At 44.5% G+C, this 27143-nt stretch overlaps 1 protein-coding gene across 3 annotated transcripts in view; it reads right to left on the reverse strand.

Moving 5' to 3' along the window:
* The window catches only part of CDK5RAP2 (CDK5 regulatory subunit associated protein 2), a 204784-nt gene that overhangs the window by 14778 nt on the left and 162863 nt on the right, over positions 1-27143 (reverse strand). For all 3 annotated transcript variants that reach the window (XM_030919432.1, XM_030919433.1, XM_030919431.1), the window contains 8 exons: positions 20450-20498; positions 17534-17706; positions 12673-12792; positions 8716-8832; positions 6482-6671; positions 5341-5462; positions 4036-4272; positions 842-919 (listed from right to left, as the gene is read on the reverse strand). In XM_030919432.1, the coding sequence (XP_030775292.1) occupies positions 842-919; positions 4036-4272; positions 5341-5462; positions 6482-6671; positions 8716-8832; positions 12673-12792; positions 17534-17706; positions 20450-20498 (1086 nt within the window). The remainder of the gene's footprint in view (positions 1-841; positions 920-4035; positions 4273-5340; positions 5463-6481; positions 6672-8715; positions 8833-12672; positions 12793-17533; positions 17707-20449; positions 20499-27143) is intronic.

A 27143-nucleotide genomic window follows, 5' to 3' on the forward strand; every position in this document is an offset into this window, starting at 1 on the left:
ACAAGCCCAGTGGGGAAAGAGGCATGGCTCCTGGACCTCTATATATTACCCTACACTGGGCTTACGAGTCTTCTTGTAGGATAGGCTCAAGTCAACTCAACCAACACTTATCAACCACCCACTCGGCAGAAGACCCCAGATTCACAAGGATAACTCAAGCTGGTGCCTGCATTCCAGTAGCCCACAGTCTGATCAGAATACAGACACTGTGGAAGGTGCAACCGCAGAGTGATGAAGGGCCAGAGCCAGGAAAAACAATTATCTGTGCAGGGAGGGAGAGAACAGGGAAGGCTTCTGAGAAGGAGCAGCATTTGAGCTGGACTGAGCAAGAAGCAAGAATTACACTAATGATGAGTCATTCTGACCAGGGACAGCAGCAAAGCCATGTCACAGAGAAATGTGCATTCATGATGAGTCTTGAGGAAATGGGACTTTTACTGGCAAAGAGTGGAACAAAGGGGATCTAAAAGTCACAGTGAGAGGAAAGTGTGGGCCTGTCTGCAGGATGGTGACCCCTGTGTGGCTACACCAGGGTAAGGGATAAGGCTGGACGGGCCCACTGGAGCTGGATCCTGGGCGGCCTTGAAAGCCTCACAAAGGTGGTCACAATTTTAATCTAAGGCAACAGGGACCCAATGATGTTTTAAGCTTGGTAACACCTAGCAGTAGACTAACTGGCTTGAAGGAGGATATCACCAGCTGGAGATGCTGAGAACTTGAAATCCCAAATCCTTGCCAAATACCCTCCTGAGTTGGGACCAGGGACCCCCTTTTCTGCAATTTAAAAAGTCTTACTGTCATATCCAATGCTGCCACAGTTACCCAGACTTCAGCTTTGTACCTGATTTTGGTGTCACTGCCTGGGAGGAATCAAACAGATCAAATGAATTATCACTTTCCATGGGATATTTGTCACCATCTACAAAATGCAAAACACGAGAACTGTTAGTTTCACTGCTGTCAGCATTCAAGAGAGAACTGAATGAGAATACAGTCAAGCCCCTCACATTCACTAATTCATACACACACACAAGCATTCCTTCAAATCTTCACTGGGCCTCTGTCCTGCCAGGCCCACCTGTGTGGGACATCAGGGAGACAGAGTGACCAGCCCCAGTCCATTCCCTAGAAAAACTCCCAGCAGAAGAGTAAACAAGCAATTTTATTTTAGTGTGACTGAAAACACAGGCTGTTGAGGCTCAGGTGAGGGCACTATCCCCAACTTGGCTTCCCAAAGGCTAACACCTGTTTTAAAACCTTACGTGGTTTTTGTTTTCTTTTGTTTTGTTTTGTTTTGTTTTTTGATGGAGTCTTGCTCTGTCACCCAGGCTGGAGTGCAGTGGCACAATCTTGGCTCACTGCAAGCTCCACCTCCCGGGTTCACGCCATTCTCCTGCCTCAGCCTCCCAAGTAGCTGGGACTACAGGCGCCCGCCACCTCGCCCGGCTAGTTTTTGTATTTTTAGTAGAGACGGGGTTTCACCATTTTAAGACTGACTGTGACTGACCTGTGGTAAGAAGGAGGGAAAGAAATGCCAGGCAGCACAATGGGCAGGTGAGAGGCAGACAGTGGGACAAAGAGTGGAATCATCGCTCAGGGAGAAATAAGCAGTTCATAGACCCAAGGCCCAGGGGGCAGGGAAGGACAAAGTAGGATGCAAGGCCAGAACCAAGAGGACTGAGGGGCCCACTCAAGGGCTTTGGGCAAGGCAATGTCAAGCTGAGGTCTGTATTTTGTACTGGAGGAGTTTTTTTCTGTCTGGAGGCTGCCACACTAATCTAAGCCAGAGATGAGAGTAACCCACAATAGGATCTGGGGGGTGATGTATTTGCAACACTGTAAGGAGGCAAAATCAATAGATATTGTACAGACGACCTGTGCAACACGTAATAATTTGGAAAGCACTTTCACATATGAAAAGCTATTGGACTCAATAGCTCAGTGGGCAGAACACATTGTAATTCAGATTTCATGGACGAGGAAACCAAGTGGCAGAGATAGAAAATGATCTGTCCAGCAGAACCCAGCATGTCAGTGGCAGAGAGCAAGCAAGCCCAGGGCTTAGGATCCCTCCATCCGAGCTCCTGCACCACTGGGCGGTGGGCTGCCGCACTCCAGCACCACCTAAGGGTGTGCTACAGTTCCTAAGGCCAAAGAGCCAGGAGGTCAGCTCCACAGAGCTGGCCCCGAGAGGAATCACTCTCAGCGAAAGATATCAGCCTTTAGAACATAATTCTAAAAACAGATGCACTTAAATACAGACCTGAGAAGTCTTTTACAAAGGAAGAAATGCTGCTGCCTATAATTCTGATCTTGACTCAAGGAAATTAGAAAACTTTTCTGCTGAGGCAGCACTGTGAATTCTGAATGCTCTCCTGGATGCCTCTTGCCACGCATGCTGAGGGCTGCTTTTGGCAAATTTCAAAGGCAGGTAAAGGCTGTTTGATGGCCTCCTTGCTTCGGCTACCCAACTCTCCATCCTGGGCACCCCAAGCACAGAACTCTTCTCCCTGCTTCAATCTCCCCTAGCCCACCCCTACAAGTCCCTCAAAGCCTTAAAAAGGGTCAGGTGCAGACCCACTGTTAAAAATATTAATGCCCGATGCTGATGAGGTCATGCAAAAACCACTACCTTTGTACACTTCTGATGGACAGACCATTTAGAAGGTGGAAATATGGCACCTTTCTAAACTTCTGAGATTCCCCTGGTCGGGTTTTCTCCTAAGAATATTGTTTAACAGCAAAAAGTATATTAACATTGATGTCTATTATGGCTCTAAATCAGAGACCACTTTAATAATCAACGGGGTCATGGATTGGTGACTAAGAATAGCCTGCAAACAATCATTACGAAGCCCATGTGAAAGCAGAGGGAACATGTATGATGTAATATTGGACAAAAACAAAGAAAGGACACAGAATGACACAACAACCAATTTGAAAAATATAAATTCATGCCGATATTTAATAAATGAAAAGAAATATGCAAATTTTAAAAAACGATCAATGTATAGAATCATAAACTTTTTTTCTCTGTTCACTTTTTTCATATTATTACATCATCTTTTTGGTTAAATTTTAAGATCCTTGTCAATGAGAAATCAATGAACTAATCACTACGAGTTCTAAGGCAGACTGACTAGGTACTCCTTAAGAGATTTATTTTTATTTTTTTAACTAGAGGTATCCAAGTAAAAGTAAGTGCAAACTTTAGTACAATACTTGCTTTTAAAGCATGCTGGCATTCCTCATCCCACTGGATACACACATGTACCCCATGGGTGTCAGGATGATAATCCCAGGATACCCAAGGCTCCAGAGGGTCCACTGGGTTTAGGAACAGCCCTAGAGTCAAAGCTGGAAATGGTTTCTAGTTCCAGCTCTGCTGCCTAATTGCTATACCACTTTGGGCAAGCCCCATCCACTCTCTGGGCCTTTGTTTTTCATCTCTAGAGCAAAGAGGACAGGCTGCCTGACTGCTTGGAGTCTAACCATTTACTGGTTTGCTCCACACCCTGTGGTGGGCAGGTGGCAGAGGTGTCTGCTCCTCTTTCTGGTACCCCCCAACAGCCTCTCCAGGGCTAGGCAATTAACCTGCAAGCAAATGCAAAACAGATCCACTTTTTAAACCTATCAGGATGATTTTCAGATCCTGAAAGACACTGAAAGCCAGATTAAGATGTTTAGGTTCCCTTCTAAAGGCAGTAAGAGAAACTAAAAGAAATTTCAGCATGGAAGTGATGTAGGCAGGACTAAATGGATAGGAGGGAGCAAGGCCAGAGGCACTGAGGGTGTCTGGAAGTCCAAATTCCACTTCCCTGAGAATCAAGATGCCTCAGATGGAGATTACGCCATTTTGCCAAAGGTGACGTCTAATTAATTAGCAGTCAGGTCCCCTGGCTCCCAGGGTACAGCGTGTCAGCTATCAACAGAAAGACACCTCTGTGGGGCAAAGGCATCATTCAGAAGTTCACATGTCACACACAGATGCTCAGAGCTGCATTCTCAGCAAGTGGGGAGAGGCAGGGGCAGTACCGTGTTTGTCAGGCTGAAGGGGCACTTCAGGGATGGACAGGGCTTGGATGGCCAGAGTGAGGGCTCCTTCCTGTGCCTTCTCTGCCCCCCTTGCCAGCTGTTCCTCGAGGCTGCTCTGCAGAGTGCTGCTGGTTTCAATGCTCCTTTCTAGTTGCAACCGCAGAGCCTGGATCTCCATCAGGAGGCTGTGCAGGTCCCTGAAAGGATCCTGCCCCTTCCAGCCTTCTCCCGACGCCTCTGCGGACATGTGCAAAGAGAAGCCCTGACGTCTTCCACAACCAAAGGGTCAGCCATTGAAGGAACTCAATCGCGTTTTACACCCGCCACCACCATCGCCCTCCCTCTTCCTAAGAACTAGGTACAGTTTAAAATAACAACTTGACTTTAGAAACAAAAATATTGGCAGACTTAATTGCTGCTATTCCACAGGCTAAATAAGAGCTGGAAATTAATTTTCGCTTCTGGCCATAAAAGCCTAGCAAATTGCACACCAAACCCCGAAATTATGTCTAGTAGTAATAAAATCTATTTGGGCTAGAATTATAGAATGAAAGGGGATGATTTTAAGAGCCACAGTATATTAAAAAGACACAACAGCAAGAATAAGAAAAGCAAGTTGAGAAGAAAATAAAAGCTGTGAGATGACCCCTTTCTAGATCAACTTTCAATAGAGAGAAACCATCTGGAAAATTAGTTAAAACAAACAAACAAACAAACACCTCACCACACCTCAAAATTGATTCTGAAACATTAGCAGAGAGCACTGAGGCCAACAACCATCCCCAGAGCAATCCCCAGCACATGAGAGGTGTCCATAAATGTTTGCTGAATTAATGGGCAAAAAGTAACACACACTAGCAGGACGATAATAAAAGTCATTTCCTGAGTGCCTACTATGTGTCAGGTATCATGCTAGGATGCTTTTAATAAATGGTCTCATTCAATTTTCAACACAATTCTCCACACAACAGGTGCTGAGAGACATGTTTTACAGAGGCATGTATGGGCTCAAAAGGGTGAAGTGGCCTGCTGAGGGTCAAATAGCTGGGAACAGGGGAGTGGGAACCCAGACCACGGCTGGCCTGGGTGCTGAGCCTCAGTCCTTCTATGTTTCCTGCTGTTCCTTCAAAAGAAGAGTGGGTCAAAGCGCTAACTTCAACACCCATCCATTCTACCCACGAGGCCAGAGAGGAGAGGGCTGAGCTCTACCCTCCTGTGCCTACAGCCGGCGGTCGGGTGGGTTTACAGCCCAAAGCACAGTAGCCTCAACGTGAGAAGGGCCTCGGACCAGAGCCCCCCCGGTACCTCTCAGTCTCCTGTGCTCTTCATCCAGCTTCTCATACGCCTTCAGCTCCACTCGGAGGGACTGCAAGAGCTTGTCATTCTGTGAGAGCAGCTGCTGCCTCAACTTCACCTCCTCCTGCACCCTAAGAAGGCCCCACAGGCACGAGAAGGACAGGTTAATTTTACCATAGGGTAACTTATTCGGACCCCACAGAGCAGGCCAATTCCACCCTCAGTCACAAGAGTGTGGACCAAGAAGTGACAAGCCTGGTTAAGAATTCCAGTCACAGCTGCAATTTCCAAGCGCTCCCCGTGTCCAGCCCCTTACATACGTGATCTCATGTAATCTTCACAGATACCCTAAACGGTCGGTGCTCTCTAATCCTCAGTTCAGAGATATGAGGAAACGAAACTCAAAAGGGCTGTTTCCTACCCAGGGATGCACAGCTCGGGAGGGGAGCCAGACTTAGACCCAGGACTATTTGGCGGCAAAGACGAAGATCTTGCTACCTCACTGCACCACCCTTGGTGATGACGGTAACTGAAAGAGTGGGGCATTCACGTGTGCCAACAGGAACAACTGAAATGTGGAACCAGACAGACTCAGAGGGAAACGGCAAAAGGACCATTGGTGGGATCCTTTCAAAATCGACGGCAGATCCATGTCACTCCTCTGCTCAGAATCTCCCAGTGGCTTCCCACGCCACTCAGAGTAAACCCAAAGTCCTCACACTGACTCTGCAGCCCGATGTGATTTGGCATCCTGCTAGCTCCCTCTCCCAACACACTGCCCTGCTCTGCCAGGCACAGGCCTAAGCCACTCTGCCTCAGGGCCTGCGCCTGTTCTGCCTGAAATGATCTTTCCCAGGCAGCTGCAGCACTCCTCTCCTCACTGCATTCAGCTCTCTGAGCAAACGGCATCTTTTCACAAAGGCCTTTCCTGATTCACCCTCGACAGAAAACAGCAACCCACTGCCAAGCCCTCTCCTCCTTACAGGATCTTTCTCCATATATTGCAGCCCCACCAGACGTATGATGTGTTTGTGTCTACTGCCTGCCACTGTGCACTACGGCAGAGGCCTGCATGCTGATTCCACGACTGCAGCCCAGTGCCGGGATGTGTGGTACAGCCAGCAGGTCACTGGGGAAGCACAGCTACTACCTGCTCAGCTCCTGGCCACTGTGGCGGACCTCCTGGATCAGCTGCTGGTTGTGTCTCTCCTTCTCGCTGCCTTCCTTCTGCAGCCTTTCATTTTCTTCCTTCACACTGGCATACTCCCGCTGAAGGTGCTCCAGGCTCGCGGTCTTCCTGGAGAGGGACTCTCGTAATTTGTCATTCTCCTTCTGTTTATCTGCAAACACAAAAAGGCGCCACTGAGAAGGGCCACCATTTGTTTTTTCCAACCTTATTATATAAATACAGCACTTCAAGAATACAAAAAAGAATGAGATTCGATCTGGCATTTATGATTTTGGCATTCCAATTATCTAACACACTTTGGGCAGATAAATTTGTCAACATCAAGGCTGCAGATTAAACGTCACTGGGATAAAATGGGCCTGTTTAATTTTCTATTAAGGAACAGGCCATGCAAACCTAGTTACTTTGCCTTCACAGAGCAAACAGCGGGTAGAAAGTATAGAGGAAAATGCAGGACCCAGAACTCTGAGAATGGGTGCTGGCCTGGCCGCAGGCCTTCTACCAGCCTAACACCGGAAGGCCAGCAGGGCTGTGCAGATGGCACCTTGAGGCCCATTCACTCCTCAGGCTGAGGGCAGCACCTCTCCTGAGGAATAAAATATACCCAGAGGCACAAGAGACACAGTGGTCAAAAGCAGGGGGCTGGAGGCAGAGAGGCCACATTCAAGAGCAGGTTCTCCATTTACTGACTTCATAAGCTTGAGTGTGGCTCTTCACTTCTCTACGCCTGTTTCCTTACATGTGTTATTGTGTGGATTCACTGAGCTCCCATCTATAAAGGGTTTACCACAGGGAGTCAGGAGCACTCTGGGGGCTGGAAGCTCCATAAAGATGAGTTGCCAGCAGTGCTAGTGGTGGTAACAGCTGACCTGCACCAGCACTACCTGTGCGGATGTGACATTAGGGCCTTCGCATGCATCGCCCTATTTAATCTCCAGGGCCGACTTCTGAGGCAGGCACTATTATTCTCCATTTTCCAGATAAGAAACTTCCCTAAGGTCACATGGCCTACTGTAGGTGGCAGAGCCAGAATTCAGACTCAGGTTTTCTGACTCCATTCTTAACCACAACAAGATAATTTCTAAGCAAGCATTCACCTCCTCCCTGAAGGGCCAGACACATCATGCTGCCTACTCTTCCTGAACGGCCTAGACTCCTCATCGCTAACCCCTGGGCCTCTGTCTGCTCTCTTTCTTCCATTTAAAAGGCCCTGGCTCCTCTCAATCTTCAGCACCTTCACTAAGTCCTCCTCATCCTCTGTTCTTGAAGGCAAGCTTTTCCCGAGTCAGGATGCCTTCTCCAGGGTCCTGCAGTTCCCAGAGCCTGACTTTATCGAGGCTGAGGTTCACGCTGGCCTGCCAAGATTGTCTGGCTGCCTCTCCCATCAGACTATGAGCCCCCGAGGGAAGGGATGAAATCTCATCCATTTCTGTATCAGAGTCTACATAGCTCTGAAGTAGAACAGGAGATAGGAAATGTTTGCTAAGTGAATGAATGACTGACAGAGGCCCCAATTTCATCTCTTAAGCCAAAAGGAGCATCAATATCCTTTTAGGAAAAGTGGGATAAGCTGGCCCAAGGTCTAGCTCTACCACCTTCTAGCTCTGTGACCACAGGCTGGGCAATTCCCTAGGCCTCAGTTTCTCACCTGTCAAATAGGGCTAATGATACCTCTCCCAGAATTGTTTTTGGTAGTGAAAGATAATGTAAGTGAAAGCTCTTTGGGAGCCAAGCTCAAATAGAAGGAATTAAGAGAAGGGATCTTTATAAGAAGTACAGGATAAACTTTGCTGATAGCAGGAAATCACTAGTTGAGATTTTGGCAGTATTATATTTCCAGCCCTTCTTTCTTCCACTGTGAACTAGGATGAGAGACACATGGCTAGAGGGGGGACGAGTGACAAGCAAATAAAATAACATTTACTGAGTCCCTACTAGAGACACTGTGCTGAGAGCTTTACACCGTTCAGTTGTCACAACAGCCCTATGAGGTATTCCTGAACCTCTCTGATTCCAGTATTCTCAGCTATAAAACAGAAACACCTCACAGGGCTGCTGTGACAATTAAATGGTGTAAAGCCATCACAGAGCCACGGGATTCATGCTTAGGTTGGTCAGACTTCAATGCCTGCATTCTTTCCATGACACAGAAGGCTTTGGCGTTCCAGGCTTCCAGTGACTCCTTTAATTCTTACCTCTGGATGCTTTAATGAGCACTGCATTGAGGGCCTGGTTCTGCTTCCTCAAGAAATGAATTTCTGATGTTAGAGAACTATGAAGCTCTGAACCAGAAGCAAAAGTGTTTGTAGAACCTATAAAAACACACATAAAGACTGATTTATAAACAGTCTCCAGATCAGTATAGATGGAACTTTCTAGAAAACAGTTTTAAACAAAGAGTTAGCACAACATACAATGAAAATCCCTCCTGTTAACTATGTAAGGAATTACCAGAGGCCAAAGAGAACTGAGAGTAAGCCTGAAAGAGGGGGCAGGAGGGGCTCCCCCACATCTTACCTAAGGTAGAACAAAGCAGAAGACCTGGGCCAGGAGTAGGGTGAGTGAGTGAGAGTCTTCACCTTCACAGATATCTTTCCTGAGGTCAAAATTCATATCCAGCTGCCTGCCGGGCCTCACCACTGAGGCAGCTCTGTCACTCAGTCCACAGAGCCAAAGCCGAACTCCTCATCCTTCCAAACCTGCTCTCTCTCACCTGTTTCCTGCCTCAGGAGATGGTATCGCCATATCCCTAACCTAAGCTAGAAAGCTGGAAGCCATCCTAACCCCTCTCTCTTCCACTGCCCAATCAAGCAATCATGATGCTGCTGCTTCCTCCAAAATGCTTCCGACACTGGCCTACTCTTTTCAGTCCTAAAGTTCAGGCCTCATCACCTTGCTCTCTAACCTTGCCGCCCTGCTATTCTGCCAGTGGGGTTATTATCCTAAACAAAGTCCATTTAAGTTACTCTCTACTCAAAAACATCTGATGGCCCACCATGGCAAAAGACAATTGCACAACAAAACACAAGGGCCAATTTCCCAGTCTAGATACCCCTATTTCATAGATAACATTCACATTCATGGCCACCCTCAGGAGCATGCCTACTGTGTGCAAGGTGCCTTCTCTATGTGGCAGGCAGATGCTTCCCTCCCTGTCCTCCACACTCACTGAGTCCACTTACTACACCAGAGAGCCAAAATGCCAGATTCCTGCTTTCCTAGCCACCCTGCAGTGAGGACATGGTCACGTGCCACCTCTGGCCAATGGGGCCTGACAGGAAGTCTGCTGGGGGCTTCTGGGAAAGATTTTTCACCAGGATGAAAAGAGGACAAGAGGAAGTCCCACCTTCTTCTTTCCCATGCTTTGGACACTGTCTGAGCGACTGGGATGCTTGTAACTACTGCAGTCGTCACAGATACTAACCCAAACTGCTGTCACTGAGCCATAAACCTACCTTGGAACTACCTGCCTCTGGGTTTCTTGTTACGTGAGAAAACACAAATCCCTGTTGTTACCATCAGTTGCTACTCCCATTCTGTTGTCTGCAGCTGAAAGCATCCTGGCACACAACTGAGTACCTATCCTATTCAAACTCCTTGTAGGGAAGGTACGGCATCAGTTCTCCAAGGAGCTGACAGCCCTTCCACTCTACAGCACTACCTTTTTCTCATGTTAATGATTCACCTACCACAATGTTATCTAATTGTTTTACTCACTGTGTCTCTCCCCACCATCTTCCTCCACTCTCCCCTGTGAACTCTGGTATCTTTTCAGAGACACCTGGGTTTGCACCATGGTTCTGGCTTCTTAATAGCCGCATGACCTCAGGCAAATCGCAACACTTCCCTAAGTCTCCATTAACTCAATAAAAATGATTGATGTTATTGTTACTGCTATTACCATTTGTATTACTAAAACAATTAATGATAGACTGGAGCCAAAATAGCACCAAAAAGTACTGTGAACAAGCAGGAAAAATTCTACAGAAGTCTACCACCGGCCGGGCGCGGTGGCTCAAGCCTGTAATCCCAGCACTTTGGGAGGCCGAGACGGGCGGATCACGAGGTCAGGAGATCGAGACCATCCTGGCTAACACGGTGAAACCCCGTCTCTACTAAAAGTACAAAAAACTAACCGGGCGAGGTGGCGGGCGCCTGTAGTCCCAGCTACTCGGGAGGCTGAGGCAGGAGAATGGCGTAAACCCGGGAGGCGGAGCTTGCAGTGAGCTGAGATCCGGCCACTGCACTCCAGCCTGGGCGACAGAGTGAGACTCCGTCTCAACAAAAAAAAAAAAAAAAAAAAAAGAAGTCTACCACCACCAAAGCTAAGGTGGTAGCTTTGCAGGCAGTATTTCTTTGCAAAGAAATAATTAGGCCAAAGAACAGTTCCTGACCGGCCTAAACCTGAGCTAGGGAGGCCCACTTCTGATGCTAGGTCAGTCTTTCCTCTGAGGGTCATCACTACAGGCCTGTACAACTGGGGACAAGCTGGAAGCTCTAACACATGAGAGTCCGGTTTTTAACAATATTCCACCTCAATATCGTAAGAAGCCATACCTTTCTCAGGCCTGCTCCCCAAGGTGAACATTTCACAGCAGGGGGAGGCGGAGCCACTTTTATTCCTTTGTCTTTTCAGACGCTGTGACAACATGGTGAGAACAGCACGTCTTTCCACCAATGTAAATACTTTATGAATGCTTTTGTAAACCTTTCCGTCAGAGTGAATTACTCTCCAGAGCAATTGCCTGCTCCATTGTAGCTGGTGGCCATTTGAGCCCCCAAATAATTCTATAATTGGATTTGCCAGGGAAAATGTAAAACAGAATGAATCTAATTCAGGCATTACCAAGAGTGAATGTGAAGGGCCCAGGCGTGTATTTCTTTCCTGTGTTTGATACAACTAATAACTCAGATCAATCAATTTCCCTGAGGGTGAGGGGGGTGGATGCAGGAAGTGGGCGCAGCGAGCGAGAGGGAGGGAGGAGGGCCGGAGAGGGCGAGATGGAGCCATTCGGTTTCCCTTGAAAGCTGCAGCATGCATGGTACTTTGGAAAGATGTCCCTCCCGGCTGGTAGCTATGATGGCTAGAGAGGAATGAGACCTGGACAAGGGTCCGAGGACTCAGGCGTGCTGCTGCCATGGAGCACTATCTTTCCAGAAGTCAATTCTACCACCTCTAAAAATGGGAATGACATTAGGGTCCCTACCCATTGCTGAGCTTTGCAATGTTATACAGAATAAAATAGTAAAATAAAATTGATAATGATGACAACGGCAACCGTTTACTGAGTGAGGCACTGAGCAAGGCCCTACTCATAACATTGCCCCATTTAATCTCACAATGACCCTGTTTTATGAAACAATTAAGACTGGGAGAGATGAGTGAATTGCTCAAAGTCACAAAGCTAATAAATGGGACAGCAGGGTCCACACTCTGGCCAGTTCAACCAGACAAACTTGGGCTTTTCTGAGTGTGCCAAGCGGCTTTCAAGACGCAAGCTTTACGGAATGATGAACTCTCTCTAGAGCAGTAAGGAAAGATGTTCAAGATTTACTGCTCCATGACAAATGGACAGAATCATGGATATAGAGTATGTTACCTCTGGGGTGAAGAGAAGAATAAGAATACATGCTGCTATTTGCATTTTAAAAAACACTGTTAAGGATACAGAAGAAAAACAAGGAAAAAAGTGGAGAAGAGGGAAGGGAAAACAGGGTTAATGGGTAAAGAATGGAGGTTTTAAATTTTGAAGCACATGAATGTCTTACCTATGTGGGGGGGGAAATATTTTTAAGTTTTTCATGGGTGATCATTCTATTCGGAGCTAACTGTGTTTATGCAGGAATATGTGTGATCTTTAGCCTGGCATGTGAAATTTACCAGATTGCTAAAATGCAATAATCTGTTATAGATGAAAAGACAATATATTGCTTTGTTTTATCTTAAAATTCCTATCTATTTCTCTCCAGCTTCCAAAGTCAAATGAGGTGCCAGTCACAATTCAGGATACCAGAGGCTGGCAGACTGCTCTAAGATAGAGAAATGAACATTTATCAAGCACCTGCTTTGTACACAGATGCTTACTCAGGCAAATGCGTCACAGTGAAGCACCCATAGACACGTACAGCCCTTTGGGAAGGTCTTTCCTTACCTTGATCAAATTCAGATCCTTGCCGTTCCAACTGTTTCCGTAGCTTATCATTTGTTTTAATAGATTCTTCTAAACGCTTTCTCAAAGTTCGAATTTCCTGTATGTGTTCCATTAGTAAGTCTACAGGAAGGAAGCCATTTTTAATTTAAAGTCTGAAACCCCAACAAATTGAATAATTTATGGATTATGCAGGGATCCTGAAATTCCAAACAGTATTGGATGTATTAAGATGGTGAGCAACTGGCAATTCTTTCCTAGGCATGGGGAGGTTGAGCTATTTCCCACAGCCCACAGACACACTTCTATAACGATTCTCTGCAGTCCTCCACGGGAAGACATTTTACGTCACATAGAAAAAATTATATTCCATACAATTTTAATGCTAACTCTAATGTAGCCTTTTATTCTTCTAAATATCAAATATTAATTTAAAATCTTCCTTATGGTGAAACTAACAGATCACTTTCAAGTCTGCTTGAATTGCCTGAGAGTTGATTAAACTACCTTCATAATGAATCCAGATATTTTTGAGACTAATTTTTTGAAAGGAATATGTTATCCATTTATCATTTACTAATTTAAGACTTAAAGCAAAACAATGCTAGTGAGAAAAGTAATAAGAAAAGTGATCTCAAGAGAATATCTTATTAGCATGAGTATAAATGTGTATGTCCTTTTGGGGCTACTTCTATCATTAGCCTTAGAAAAGCTATTTTCCAATGTCTGTTACCAAATAATTCAACTTTTAGAACTCTATTTAAAGAGACCACCAGAGATGCTGACAAGCATTTGCCAGAATGGAGGAAAAGGTTCACCTCAGCATTGGATGTAACCATAAGAACTGAAGTAACTCCAATTGTTAAATAAAAAACTGTAGAACATTCATGATGATGCAGTATTACATAGCTATTAAAATTGTTATGAAGACTATATATCATAAAAATATATTAAACTAAATCTTAGATCCAAAATTGATTATTCAACATAATCACAACTTATAGAAAAACAACAACAACAACAACATTCAGTTTCTCCCATACACTCACTCAGCAATCAACACAGAAGACTTCTGTGACCAAATGTGAGGGTTTTTTTCCCCACAGACTAAGCAAACAGTTCTGCAGCAGACACCGGCCGGGTGTCTTCTAATTCGGTTGGACCTGAAGATAGTGTCAGATTCACAGGTTGAGGGCTCAGTCCCAAGACTGCCCCCCTCCCACAACTTCTGATGCCAATCGCAAGCCCCCAATTGTTTCACCCGTGCCTCTGACCAACCGACTAAAAATTTGATTCCCTCACCTGCCTCCTGGAGTTGGATTAATTTGCTAGACTGGCTCAAAAACTCAGCGAAACATTTGCTTATGTTTACTGGTTCATTATGAAGGATACTGCCAGGAAGACCAAATATATACTTCACAATATCACAGAACTCTACTTAAAAATTTCTACAGACAAGGAAAGACACAAATATGTGAAAGAAGGAAGTATATCTAAATATTAATAGCAGTTGCCTTTAGGTGGCAGATTTTAGATTTTTCAAAAATTCTGTATTACATTTTAACATAATACTTAATAATACATAACATTTTAAATTTTCCAAAATAAGCATGTATTTGTTCAGCCTCTGCCACACCTCAGTTTAACAAAGAAGGAAGCACAATTCCAATCCAGGGGTAGGTTTCTAGAGTCAGTGTTTAAAGCATCATCACATTAAGTATCCAAAGGCAAAACTAATGTCTTTAATTTATCAATTAGGGTATACTCAGTATATCTTAGTAATGTTTGTTTTAAAACATTACACTAATGTTATGACCCAGTTTTAATTCCTCCAAAATGACTTTCATTTAAAAGTATCACAATGTTACAGATCTTTTCCTAATTAAATAGTAATTTTACCATGAATCGGAATGTTTATGAGATGACTTAATTCCCAGACCTTCAGCTATCTCCTGCTAATGCCAGAAGTGTGGCAAGTAATTTGGTGGAATGTCCTAACTCTCGCTGCAGCACAGCACGGAAGCACTCTGTCTGCAAAAAGCTACTGGCATCCACAGCACTGCACTTCCCCACTCCTTAAACTCCTGGCACCCACGGCACTTGTACCGCCACGCTCCTTAAACTCCTGGCGCCCACGGCACTGTACCTCCACGCTCCTTAAACTTCTGGCGCCCACAGCACTGCACCTCTGCCCTCCCTGAACTTCTGGCGCCCACGGCACTGCACCTCCATGCTCCTTAAACTTCTGGCGTCCACAGCACTGTACTTCCCAGCTCCTTAAACTTCTGGCGCCCACTGCACTGCACCTCCGTGCTCCTTAAACCTCGGCCGCCCACGGCACTGCACCTCTGCCCTCCTTAAACTTCTGGCGCCCACAGCACTGTACTTCCCGGCTCCTTAAACTTCTGGTGCCCACTTCACTGCACCTCCGTGCTCCTTAAACTTCTGGCACCCGTGGCACTGTACCTCCCCGCTCCTGCCTTGGTGTCCTGCAAATCTTCTTCCAGCATCTAGTCAGGTCGGAGTCACTCAGGAACTTTTCTGTTTGACTGCAACCTTCCTTGCTGGTTTATCCAAGTCACACACTCATGACTGTGAGAAGGGGACATAAATGCTTAGCAGCCATCGAAACATGCCATCTTCCACTGAGTCTATGGCCAGGAGACAGAATCATCACTTGGGCTTAAGGAAACATTCCCAGTTGAACTGGACACCACTTATTAATTATGCAGCCGAACTGAAGAGAAGGAAACACTATACTAGCCTTTACAAAATGGGAGAAAAATCTCTCTCTTAGAATAATGCCCTTTTGACAAATGCTAATTCTTTAAAAACGTAAATCCAATAAGCAACAACAACAAAAAAAAGTGTGTATCTCTCGCCTAGCAGGTCCAATTTACAGAATCTGTATTAAGAAAAGCCCCCAAATAAGGGAACAGCTTCATGTTCACAGATATCCCCTGCAGCCTTGTTTACAATTGTGAAATCTGGAAATGGCTTAGATGTTCAGCGACAGGGGAACAGAAGGAAAACGGCAATTCAGCCACTCAATGGACTATTCTAAAGCCACTAAAAATGATGTTATGTAACAACATGTCAGAAAGCTTATGATAGAATGGTAAGTGAGAAAAATATGAAATTATCTCTCTACACAAATCATAAATATGACAAAAGACAAAAGAAAAACTAGATGCAGAGAGCAAAAGGCTGAAGACACACCAAAAAAGATGATGGTGGGCTTACTGGGATGGCTCCAGGGAGCACTGTCCCACTTCAGGTAACCCACTAAGAGGGCATAATAAGCCCAAGGTCACAGGTCCACAGAGGAATAAGAAATAGAAGAAATGCCTAAAAGGTTCTAGATTAGAAATAGAACAAGGTTGGGGTGGTGGACAGGGTGAAGGGTGGAAAAAGAGGAGCAGGCGAGAGGGAGCAGAGGGAACTGCCTAGTGAAAACAATAGGGACCTCAAGAGTTCCAGTTTAAATCATTTGGGTTGCTGCATTGTAAACTCCACTCTCCTTCTGGTTCCTCAATCAAGTCTGCACCAAAGCCTCATGGGAGTGGTCTCTGGGGATTCTCGGAAAGTCACTGAGTTACACGCTGAATGTATACAATACAGAATGAAGTGGCACTAGGGACAGGGAAACAATTTGTGGTGTGACCTAAATTTGGGAAAGGCAGAATGCAGAGCCAGAAATGACCAAGAAAAACCAAGTACTCAGAAACTCACAAAAACTGCAGAGAGATACAGCCAGCAATCCAAAGAAACTAGGTCTAGATGACACTGCTGGAGGACCCCAGCTGATACCTCAGTTATGCCACCAATGTGGACTTCAGGCTCTGGGTATGCCTTCTGTCTTCAAACTGGGCTCCTCTGAGTCCTGAGTGTCCTCAAGAAGCCTCAGAGGCCACCACGGGATGAAGGCACCATGCTTATCTCTTTCACACACCGCATGGGGCCGCTGTGAAAATTTTCATCTGCTAACTCAGTCCATGGTCGGAGGCAGAACAAAGGTGTTATAGACTGAATGCTTGTGTCTCCAAAATTCCTATGTTGAAGCTCTAAGTCCCAATGTAATGGTACTAGGAAGTGGGGGCTTTGGTAGATGATAGGATCATGAGGGTAGAGCCCTCACAGTGAGATCAGTGCCCTCATAAAACAGACATCAGCTCTCTCACCTTCCTTCCTCCATGTAAGGATACAACCAGAAAATGGCAGTCTGCAACCTGGAAGAAGGCCCTCACCAGAGCCCACTCATGCTGGCTGTACCCTGATCTTGGACTTCCTAGCCTTCAGAACTGTAAGAAATAAATTTCTGCTGTTTATAAATCATCCATTCTATGGCGTTCTGTTATAACAATCCAACTAGACTAAGACAAAAGGCCGGACCCAATGGGCCATGGGTTACACTAAAGGAAAACAAAGTAGATTCCCATAATCACAAATGTTATATTTATATAAAAATATCAGAACGGGGGCTAGATACTCTTGGGCAACTCAAAGGGGAAGAGTCTTTGAACCAACCCTGCCTAAGGATGACTTTGAAAGAAACAATAGGAAATTAACCAAATCTGCACTGACATACAAGTTCAGTGACACACAGCCTGCAAGAAATGGCAAGTCATATATTAAGTCGTCATTTAAAAAATAAAAATGACTTTTCCCCAATTGCCAACCCTTTCAACAACCATAGCTTTCTCCAGTGATAAATGATACTCTGAATGACCAGCATTAGCCCTAATGGGATCTCCTTTCATCAGAGAAATATTCAAATGTCACCACACTCTGCTTACTAAGGTAAGATGGCAAACTATTGTTTTAATCAGGCCATGTTTAAAATGCTTTATGAAGCTTAGCTTACCTTCAGAAAAATTGTTCACCATAACTGAAGTCTTCTCAGTCTCATTATCTTGCTTCTGGTCTTGTGAGAAGAAGGACTTTTCAGACGTTTCATAATCAGAGAGCACATGAGAGGCTGAAGGCTCAGGAGATTCAGGTAGAAGATGCTGGTAGGTTAAGTTGTCTTCCTCAATCCTTAACCATTGAGATTGAAAGATAAATCATCTCCCATGCTAAAATCCCAAGCCAGGACTATGACTTACGAATACTTAAGATTACTTTACCCTTAGTAACTTCCCCATGTTTGCAACTTCAGTCAGACCTTTTATTTCTCTACAGCAATAAGCAATGACATTCTAAAAGCAAGAAAGGCTCGGTGGGCTTGAGTTTGGAGCCAACAAGGGGAAGCAGCGGGTTGTGCCTGTCCCATAGCCTGGTTTACAGGGGAGGGACCCAAGAGGACTTGGGTCAATGGTAGCTGTTTACCAAATAACCTCTCTATACCAAGCATTTGAGATTTTAGTTGGGCCTCACAGAAACCCTTTGAGGTAGGGATTACTATCCTCATTTAGAGTGGGGGAACTGGGGCTCATCATAAACTGGCCCACTGTCTCACGGCTTGGTCAGAGGCACAGTTTAGATTTCAACCAGGCCTGCCTGGCTCCAAGGCCCCCAGAAGAATGTGAGAGCCCAGCCCAAAACCATGAGGTGGCCTATGGATTTAAAAATCTCAAAACTCTCATGGTTTCCAAGCAGGTTTCAATATCATTATTCTTGCAATCATCTGGTTATTAACCTGTATTTCCCAAGGACCACCTAAGCCATGAGAAAAAAAAAAAAAAGCTGAATGCTGTGAAAAGGCCACATGAAGCTCCATTATAAACTCCTTAACTGATGCTTTTTTTTTCTCCCACATTTTCCTATTACTTCCTGTCAGCAGCCACAGTCTCATTATTCATGAGCTAAGACAAGAGCAAAGACTCCAAAGCTGCAATGCATTCATTAACAGGTAAACACCTGATGCAACTTTGCCCAGACAGTGTGATGGATGCACAGGCTTGCTGCTGGCTTGCAGAAGTGCAGCATGGGCCAAGGGCACCCACTTAATTGGCTTAGAAGTGGCCCGTGTGAGTGCTAAACGACAGTTGAGAGAGGCAGAACAGAAGGCAAAAAACAAACCTGTCAGAAATGAAAAGGAGTGACACATTGGTTGAGCAGGCTAAAACAGGTTCTATCCCTCAATCCAACTCCTTCTGCAAGCAACCCCAGCAGTCTTCCTAAATAGCAAATGTGATCATGTCCAGTCCCGGCTTACCTTCCTTCGAAGACTCCCTACTTCCTACAGAATAGAGTTTGGACTTTTAACACACTTGAGGACCAGCCCAACAACACCCAGCCTGCCTCTCCTGCTTTGACCCTCTATGTGCCGGCTACATGCTCAAAGGGACCGTGTCTCCTTTGCCTCAGGCATGGACACTCTCCCGACAGCCCCCAGCCCCTTCAACTCTCACCCTTTAGATCTCAGCTAAGAATGTCCCCACTCTGGGAAGCCTTCCTTGCCCTCTCTAAAGCATGCCAGTGGGATATGACCTATTATTACAAGAATGGAATTGGAGGATTGAACTGGCAGGGATCTCTAACAATATTGCAGTGGGAGAAGAGTCTTTCTTTTAAATTTCCAGAAGCCCTGATTAAAATGTCCTCCTGTGAGCTGTGATACCTCTCTGCCTACTCGCTCTAATGATGCCAAGTGCCCTTCATGATGTCAATAAAATCTACAAGTCTGCACCCTAGACTGGTCTCTATTGTATTCCCAGAGGCCCAAAGGACCACATCTTTAAAGCAGAGGAAAGCACACAGCAACATTAATAGCACTCAGAATCTTTAACAACTAAATAAAGGAGGGCAAGACCTTGGCATTTTCAGTTGGCCATAGAGACAAGCTAAGAAATTACACAATTCATTTATTCCATGAATATTTTCTGAACTTCAACTACATGCCAGCAACTTGGAGCTGGAGCAGGTAGAGATATTCAAGACACAGGCTTTGCCCTCAAAAGACAATGTGGAATAACAGGAAGAGGACACGCATTGGATGGAGTGTGACAGATTCAAGTTCAAATCCTAGCTCTGCCTCGTAATGGCAAGTATGCAGCTCTGACCCATGGCTTCCTCATCCTAACATAGTTACTTCAAACTTTATATGGTGAGAACTAGTAAATGTGAAATGCTTACAGCAGCAGCTGACACACACCAATACCTAATGAATACTAGCTAGCTCCTTTCCTCTTCCAAGGAATTCTGGGAATAGAAAGATAAATGTAGAAAGCATTACAATACCATGTGGTAAATGCTGTAATGTAATTATGTCCAAGTGCTATAGCAAGAATCACTGACGCTGGGATGTGGTGGAGAGGGAGGGTACTGGGGAAACCAGGTTCATTTACATTTGAATGGACTCTGAAGAATGATTTTCAAACTTGAAGAGGAAGAAGGTAGAGTGCACAGCCATGGTGTGGGGAACAACACAAAGCCAAATAGGACTAAAACATGGGGTATATTGGGGAAGGGAAGCGAGGAGAACACGCAGGGGAGAAGAGAACTAGGGTCAGACTGAGAAGGGCCTCAAATGCCAGGCTAAGGAGTCTGGAGTTTATCTTGCTGGTATCTGGGAGCCAACAAACGAATATGTCATCTGGTTCAAATCACCTGATAGAAATGACACAAGTGAATGAAATGAATGAATGAAGGCAACAGAACATATGGCATGAGCTCTTGGTTTTGTATGGCCACTGTCAGTTCCATAGATGTTTATACCTTATTTACAAGAAGCAGGAAACAAACAGAATGGGAAGGAGCCAAAATATTTTAAAAGCTGGCAGGTAAATCAGACCTAAAAAGTCCTGGGAAGTCTTCTTGACAAATGCTACACACTCACCTCTCCATCAGTTCATTCTGGGTGTTCATTTCCACTCCAACTGATTTTCCTGGAAGCAGAAATAACATCAAGAAAGGAGGAGGAAAAAAAAAGTGTTTAAGTGTTCCCTAATAATTTCCTGCTCATACAGTTGAAGAAGCACTATTCCACTTGTTTAAACGCTCTATAACAATCCTGGATATTTAAAGTAGGATTACCAAGAGTACAGTTCAGACTATAGACTTCTCCTTTATCACTGCATTGACACTAGTTCTAGGTGACAGCACTGAATCTAAAAAGCAATCACGAGGCATTGCTGGTGCAGTTTCTTTTTCTTTCTCTCAAACTCTGATACTAACAGAATATATGCTCATTACAGAAAATGGGTAACAGAATCAAGAAAAGATCAATATCCTGGCACTCCCACAGCCAAGTTACTGGATTTCCTTCCATTCTTTTTTTCAGGCATTTTGGCATGGAAGATACTATATTACAACATAATTTTTTCACTCAGTACACTATTATAGCCATTTCTCTTACTAAATTTGCTTCCGAAACATCATTTTTAATGCCTGCACTAATATTCCACTGTAGGCATGCACTACCACAATTTTGCCAGTTCTCTATTTGACGCTTAGGTCATCTCCAAATTTTCACTTTTATAAACAAATGAAATAAGCATCTTTGTGCATACAGCTTTATCTGCATTTTAATTATTTCCTTAGGAAGGGTCTCAGAAGTAGGATTAAAACTAGGGAAAGGAGTACATGAGTACAGTTGAAAAACCCACTGTCTACAGCAGGGGAAATTATTTTTTAAAATGACAAAAGAAAACAAAATATAGCTCAGAATGTAGCTGGGCAAAAGATGCTCTGCTCTCTTCCTGCATGTCATCATTTGCTGTTTGAAAGGAAGCACATGAGCCCAGATTTCAAAGAGACTAACAACTTTATTTTAAAAATACTTCAGAACCCTGGAAATTGCAGGCTGGGATGAGCTCTTTGAAGAAACTGATGCGTGGCTAAAGAAAAAAACAAACTCTTCTATAGTTGTACTTGAAAAATGAGACTATAATTAAACTGCACCCACACATGCAATTTTCAAAACTATTCCTAAAAGGAAAAGTTCTCAAACACCACAGTATAGAGGAAAAGATCACTGAATCCTTGCACATTTGCTTTAAGTCTAGAAGTTTCCACCTACAAACTCACAAGGCTGGCTGGCATGGCCACCCAGGTTCCCTACCACCCACCAGGCCAGCCAACTGGGCACCAAGAGTCAGTGCAACATGCTGAGTGGTGGAAAGTCACCTACCACGGCAGGGCACTGTCACCGTCAGAAATGAGTCACACAGGCCTGAGTGACCAGGCACCAGGGCCTGAGTATGGCTCTTTAACATCTGCTATCTCCTTCAGGCCTCACAATGATCCTATGAGCACGGTGTTAGTATCTCTGTTTTAAAGCAAAGAAGTGAAAATCCAGGAGGTTTAATGTTTCACCTCTCCCTTTGTCCGATCACACTCTCCGTTACTTTACTACACTTTATAGCTAAGCAAGAGAGATGGAGAGATCCTTATAGCTACTTCAGTCACAAACCTATGCCTCTTGGTTACATCCTGGCCAAAAATGGCATGATATTTTGGCTTCTTGAAAGATAGATAGAGGTTGACAGGCCCTCATCAGTGGATGCTCTCAAAGACTCCACATTTCTGTCCTCTACAATCCTCCTCAAGGGGGAAATCCACACCTGACCGAGTCAGATTTCAAGACCTTTCCTGGAAGAACCAGTTTGTAAGACCATCCCTAATGGGTAGGGACAACTGTATGTTAAAAGAACAGCTTAGTCAACATTTTTCATCTCACACCTGCACTGGACTGCTTACTAACATTTAGCAGATAACACCGACCCTACAGACCCTGAGAATGGACCGTCGGTGCCAGCCCAGCCTTCCAAAAAGCTTAGGACTTACTCAGGCACTAGCCAGGCAAAGTAACATGACATTCTGCTTCACATTCTCACTGTTTTTTGTTTTGTTTTGTTTTTGTTTTTGAGATGGAGTCTTGGTCTGTCGCCCAGGCTGGAGTGCAGTGGCACGATCTCGGCTTACTGCAACCTCCGCCTCCTGGGTTCAAGCAATTCTCATGCTTGAGCCTCCTGAGGAGCTGGGACTACAGGCACACGCCACCACACCCAGCTAATTTTTTTGTATTTTTAGTAGAAACGGGATTTCACCATGCTGGCCAGGCTCGTCTCAAACTCCTGGTCTCAAGTGATCCACCTGCCTTGGCCTCCCAAAGTGCTAGGATTACAGGCGTAAGCCCCTGAACCTGGCCGCATTCACATTGTTCTTTAGTTGTGTATCTTCCTCAGGAACTTCACAGGGTGGGGACCCTTGGTTTGGGGCAGGCTTTAAGCATTCCAGGTCTCCAGATCTTAAACCCATCAAAAACCTCTCCTCCATTCCTAACCAAACCCATGATCACACCAGGAAGTGCCCTGATGCCACCAGCAGCATGAGTTTCCCCTTCAAATAAGAGACCCTTGAGGAGCTTGCAACAACTCAACAACAACTGTATTCCACCCATTCCCCTATTACTGTAACAGAGTTCTTTAAAACCAAGGGACAAATAGTTACTGTAGGATTCACAGGGAGATCACAACAACTAATGCACTGAATTTCTTGATAAAATGCCCCCACACAGGTAACAGGGTACCATCTGTCTAGTGATTCAAAAGCTTAGGATGCATGTCATTAAAATGCTGCTCCCATGTCTCAGGCAAATCTTGTTGCTACGCCTAAGAGCTGTGTAGTATGAGGCAATAGGAGGACTTTATCTTTTCAAATAAAATACATCTAGTTATCCCATCCATAACTGAACAAGCAAGAGAAGACTATTATGCCAGACAAACTTATAACTGGTTGACCCAACTTCAGTTTCCTCTCTGCACTGATCCATTCTGTATAGTGCTACCACTTAAGAAGCCTCTTTTGAAACAGTACTTCCCAGCTCAAAATCCATCAGTCCTACAGAGTGAACTTCAAATCCCACAGCCTGGCATCTCCTACATGACCCAGATGTTTCTTCCTTTCCACCTCTCTGGTAATTGGTAGAAACTAATTCTATTCTATTTTAATATTTACAGTGCTCCTCCCAGGTGCCTATGCCAGACATTGAAGATACAGAAATGAATGAGGAGCTACCCTACCCTCAGTGAGTTCACCTGAGTGGAAAGGGTGGACCCAAAAGACAATTACACTACAGCGCTGTGATAAAGGGCTGCAATGGATGCTGTGGGAAGGCACACAGAGGAGACAAACAGAATCTGGCCTGGACCATCAAGGAACATTTAGGGGAGGTGGCAATGGAGCCCTATCTTTGATGGAGGGAAGAACTGCTTTATAAAGGTGGGAAGACACCAAGGGGCTCTGGGGAGGGCAGTTCCGGGGATTCTTAGGAGGAAAAACCCTCCATTTTCTCTGAAAGCCTGGATCACTCTGTTAACCATAACATGCATACCCCATTATTATTGTTGTCACAGTAAGCCAAAAAGTATCTGAGACAGATGTCAACCAGTTTTGAAGTTTCTTTTGCCAAGGTTATGGATCATGACAAGTGACACAGCCCCAGGAGGTCCTGAGAACATGTGCCCAAGGTGATTGGGTTACAGCTTGGTTTTATATGTTTTAGGGAGATATAAGATACCAATAAATATATGTGAGGTATACACTGGTCTGGTCCAGAAAGGCAGGACAAATCAAAGTGGATGGCGGGCTTCCAGGTCATAGGTGGATTCAAACATTTATCTGATTGGCACTTGGTTGAGTTATTATCTAAAGACCTGGAATCAATAGAAAGGAGTGCCTGAATTAAGGTAAGGGGTTATGGAGACCAAGGTTTTTCTTATGTGGATGAAGTCCCAGAGGTGGCCACCTCCAGAGGCAAATGTTTCCTATTCAGATCCTTAAAAGGTGCTGGACTCTCAGTCAATCTCTTCAGGATCAGAAAAAGACCTGGAAAGGGAAGGGGATTCTCTATAGAATGTAAGTGTTCCCTACAAGAGACAACATTTCAGGGCCATTTCAAAACATGTCAAAGAAATATATTTTGGGGTAAAACACTTTGATTTCTTTCAGAGCCCTGCTATCTGTCATGTGATGCTATAATGGAGTCAGGTTAGAATTTGGTTTCTTATTGCTACAGAGTCTGTTCTGCCAGCCTAAGGATCTCTATTTTAATGTTAATACTGGTCAGTTGTGTGCCAACTCCAAAGGGAGGAGAGTATAATGAGGCATGACTGACTGCCCCCACTTTCCCATCATGTTCTAAACTAGTTTTTCAGGTTTTGGTGGGTTCCCTTAGCTGCGGGAAGGGTCCACTCAGACAGCTATAGGATTTACAATTTTAATTTTGGTTTACATACCTTCCTGAGCTCCCACTATTTGTCAAGCAGGACACCCTTTAAATCAGGAGTGTCTACTGGGTCTGTTGTTTGGCCAGAAATTTAAAAATGAAAGAAATCAGGGTTGTCCAATCTTTTGGCTGCCCTGGGCCACACTGGAAGAAGAACTGTCTTGGACCACACATAAAATACACTCACAACAGCCAATGAGCTTAAAAAAAAATCCATAATGTTTTAAGAAAGTTTACGAATCTGCATTGTGCCACATTCAACGCCGTTATGGGCTGCATGCAGCCGCGGGCCACTGGTTGGACAAGCTTAAATAATGTCATTTCATCCTCACAAACATCCCTACAGGACAGGTACTGCTATCCCCCACAGGAAATCTGGCCCTTCCAGGGGTAAATGACCCATAAAGCTGGGATCTGAACTCTAGTCTGTCTGACTTCAAAGGTCTTGTTCTTTCCAACCCAACATCCTTGTGACAGCCTCTATCACAAACTCAGATGTGAATATCAAGTGCAAGCTATAAACAAACCGAGGGTGGGAGGGGGTGGAAGGAATAAATTTTGCTTCCACTTCAGGTGAACAAAGAAAGTTTCCTGGAGGACAGGCAGAATTTCTCTAAATTTCTCTAAATGGAAAGGGAGTAAAAGTCTTACAGAAAAAAATAATGGTTTGAACAGAATCATGGAAGAGGGGAAAGGCAAGGCCTGGCCCACAGAAATGTTTGACCAGTGCATCCAATTTGATAGGAGTGTTAGAAGCACAATATCATGGTGGTTAGGAGCGTAGACTGTGAAAGTGAACAACATGGACTCAAATTCAGACTCTGCTCTTCCTGTCTGACTTAGACCAAGTGAATTAACCTCTCTGTTCCTCACTTGTTAATAAATGAGGATAATAGATAATACTTCCTCTTAGGCTGAGAATAATGCCTGGCATATTGCAAGCACCCAATAAAGATCAGCCTTCCCCACTCCCTCATTGTTTCTCCTTCAGCTGCATCATTATCATCATCATCATCATCAGAAGGTGGTGGGCTGGCAAAGGCCCCTTCCAGACTGTGGAAGGCCTTGAGAAGAAACCAAGTTTCAGGTTCACTTCTATCAGCAGAGAACTGAGGCAAGCGTTTCCAGGAGCTATCTTTGTTCATGTGGTGAGCTCACTGATCAAACTGTCTTCTTTGTACCTTTCCCAGTGTCAAACACAGCTTACTCAAAAATACCTGCAGACAAAATACCACCTGCCTTATTCATACAACAGCTCTTTGGAGGCACCAAGAACAAGGATACAGTGGAAACTCTGGCTACAACACCAGTTCCTGATCTATTTAGATCCCAGCCTTCTTGGGAATCTAAGTTATAGACCCTCACCCCAGAAAAATGTACATACTCACAAAATCTTGTGGGTTTCCAGATCCCTGGTGGGATCCCCAGTTTAATGGAGCCAAAGGAGAGTTCCCTTATAAGCATTAAGAAACCACACTACCATCCTACTTCTTGGAGCCTGCCAACCAAACATTATTAAAGAAATAGCAAGGATATGCAGAAAGATTCCAATAGTGTTCTTTATAATAGCCCCAAAATGGGAACAATCTGAATGTTCATCTAATGGGGAATGATTAAATAAATTATGGTACGTTGACACAAAAGAATGCCCTGCAGCCACTAAAACTTACAATGTATATTTATTATCTACAACTGAACAAAGGGAGAGGATGCAAACAGACCCACTTCCATAAAAAATACACATATGAATAAAAAAGGTCTGGGCATATATACTCCAGGGTATTCAAGCTTTGTTGTGTGATGCAATTATAGGAGTATTTGCTTATCTTTTATTCCACAGTAAACATGTATTGCTTTCTATTAATTTTTTTAAAAGCTATATTTAAATTTTTAAGAACTCATGCTATGCAACTGCCTCAAATATAAAACTGTTTTATGATAAGCTTGTTTCATAATTTAAGAGCCAGACCCCTTGTATGAATCTAAGAAAGAGCTACCTCTGTGTTACACTTTAGTTCCTAAGAAAAGGAGTTGTGGTGAGGTTTCTGGGACTTTTATGCTTTTTGTAGGAGAAAATCAAGTTCTATGTTTGTGTTATCTGCTAAGTCTAAAATGCTTCATCTGCCTGCAGAACCTACAAAGAATAAGTAGGCTCTCCTTGGGCAGTGTCAAGGTAAACAACTAAAAAATAAATCAAGGGGAGTGGCTGGATGAGGGAGGGAGGGCAGCTGGTGCCAGAGGCACCCTCTCTCAGCTCTCCACTTCCCTAGGGCCTAGAGTGAGGGCCTTCAAGAAGAAAAGA

Source organism: Rhinopithecus roxellana, chromosome 16 (genome assembly GCF_007565055.1).
Source record: "Rhinopithecus roxellana isolate Shanxi Qingling chromosome 16, ASM756505v1, whole genome shotgun sequence".
NCBI classification, from domain to species: domain Eukaryota; kingdom Metazoa; phylum Chordata; class Mammalia; order Primates; family Cercopithecidae; genus Rhinopithecus; species Rhinopithecus roxellana.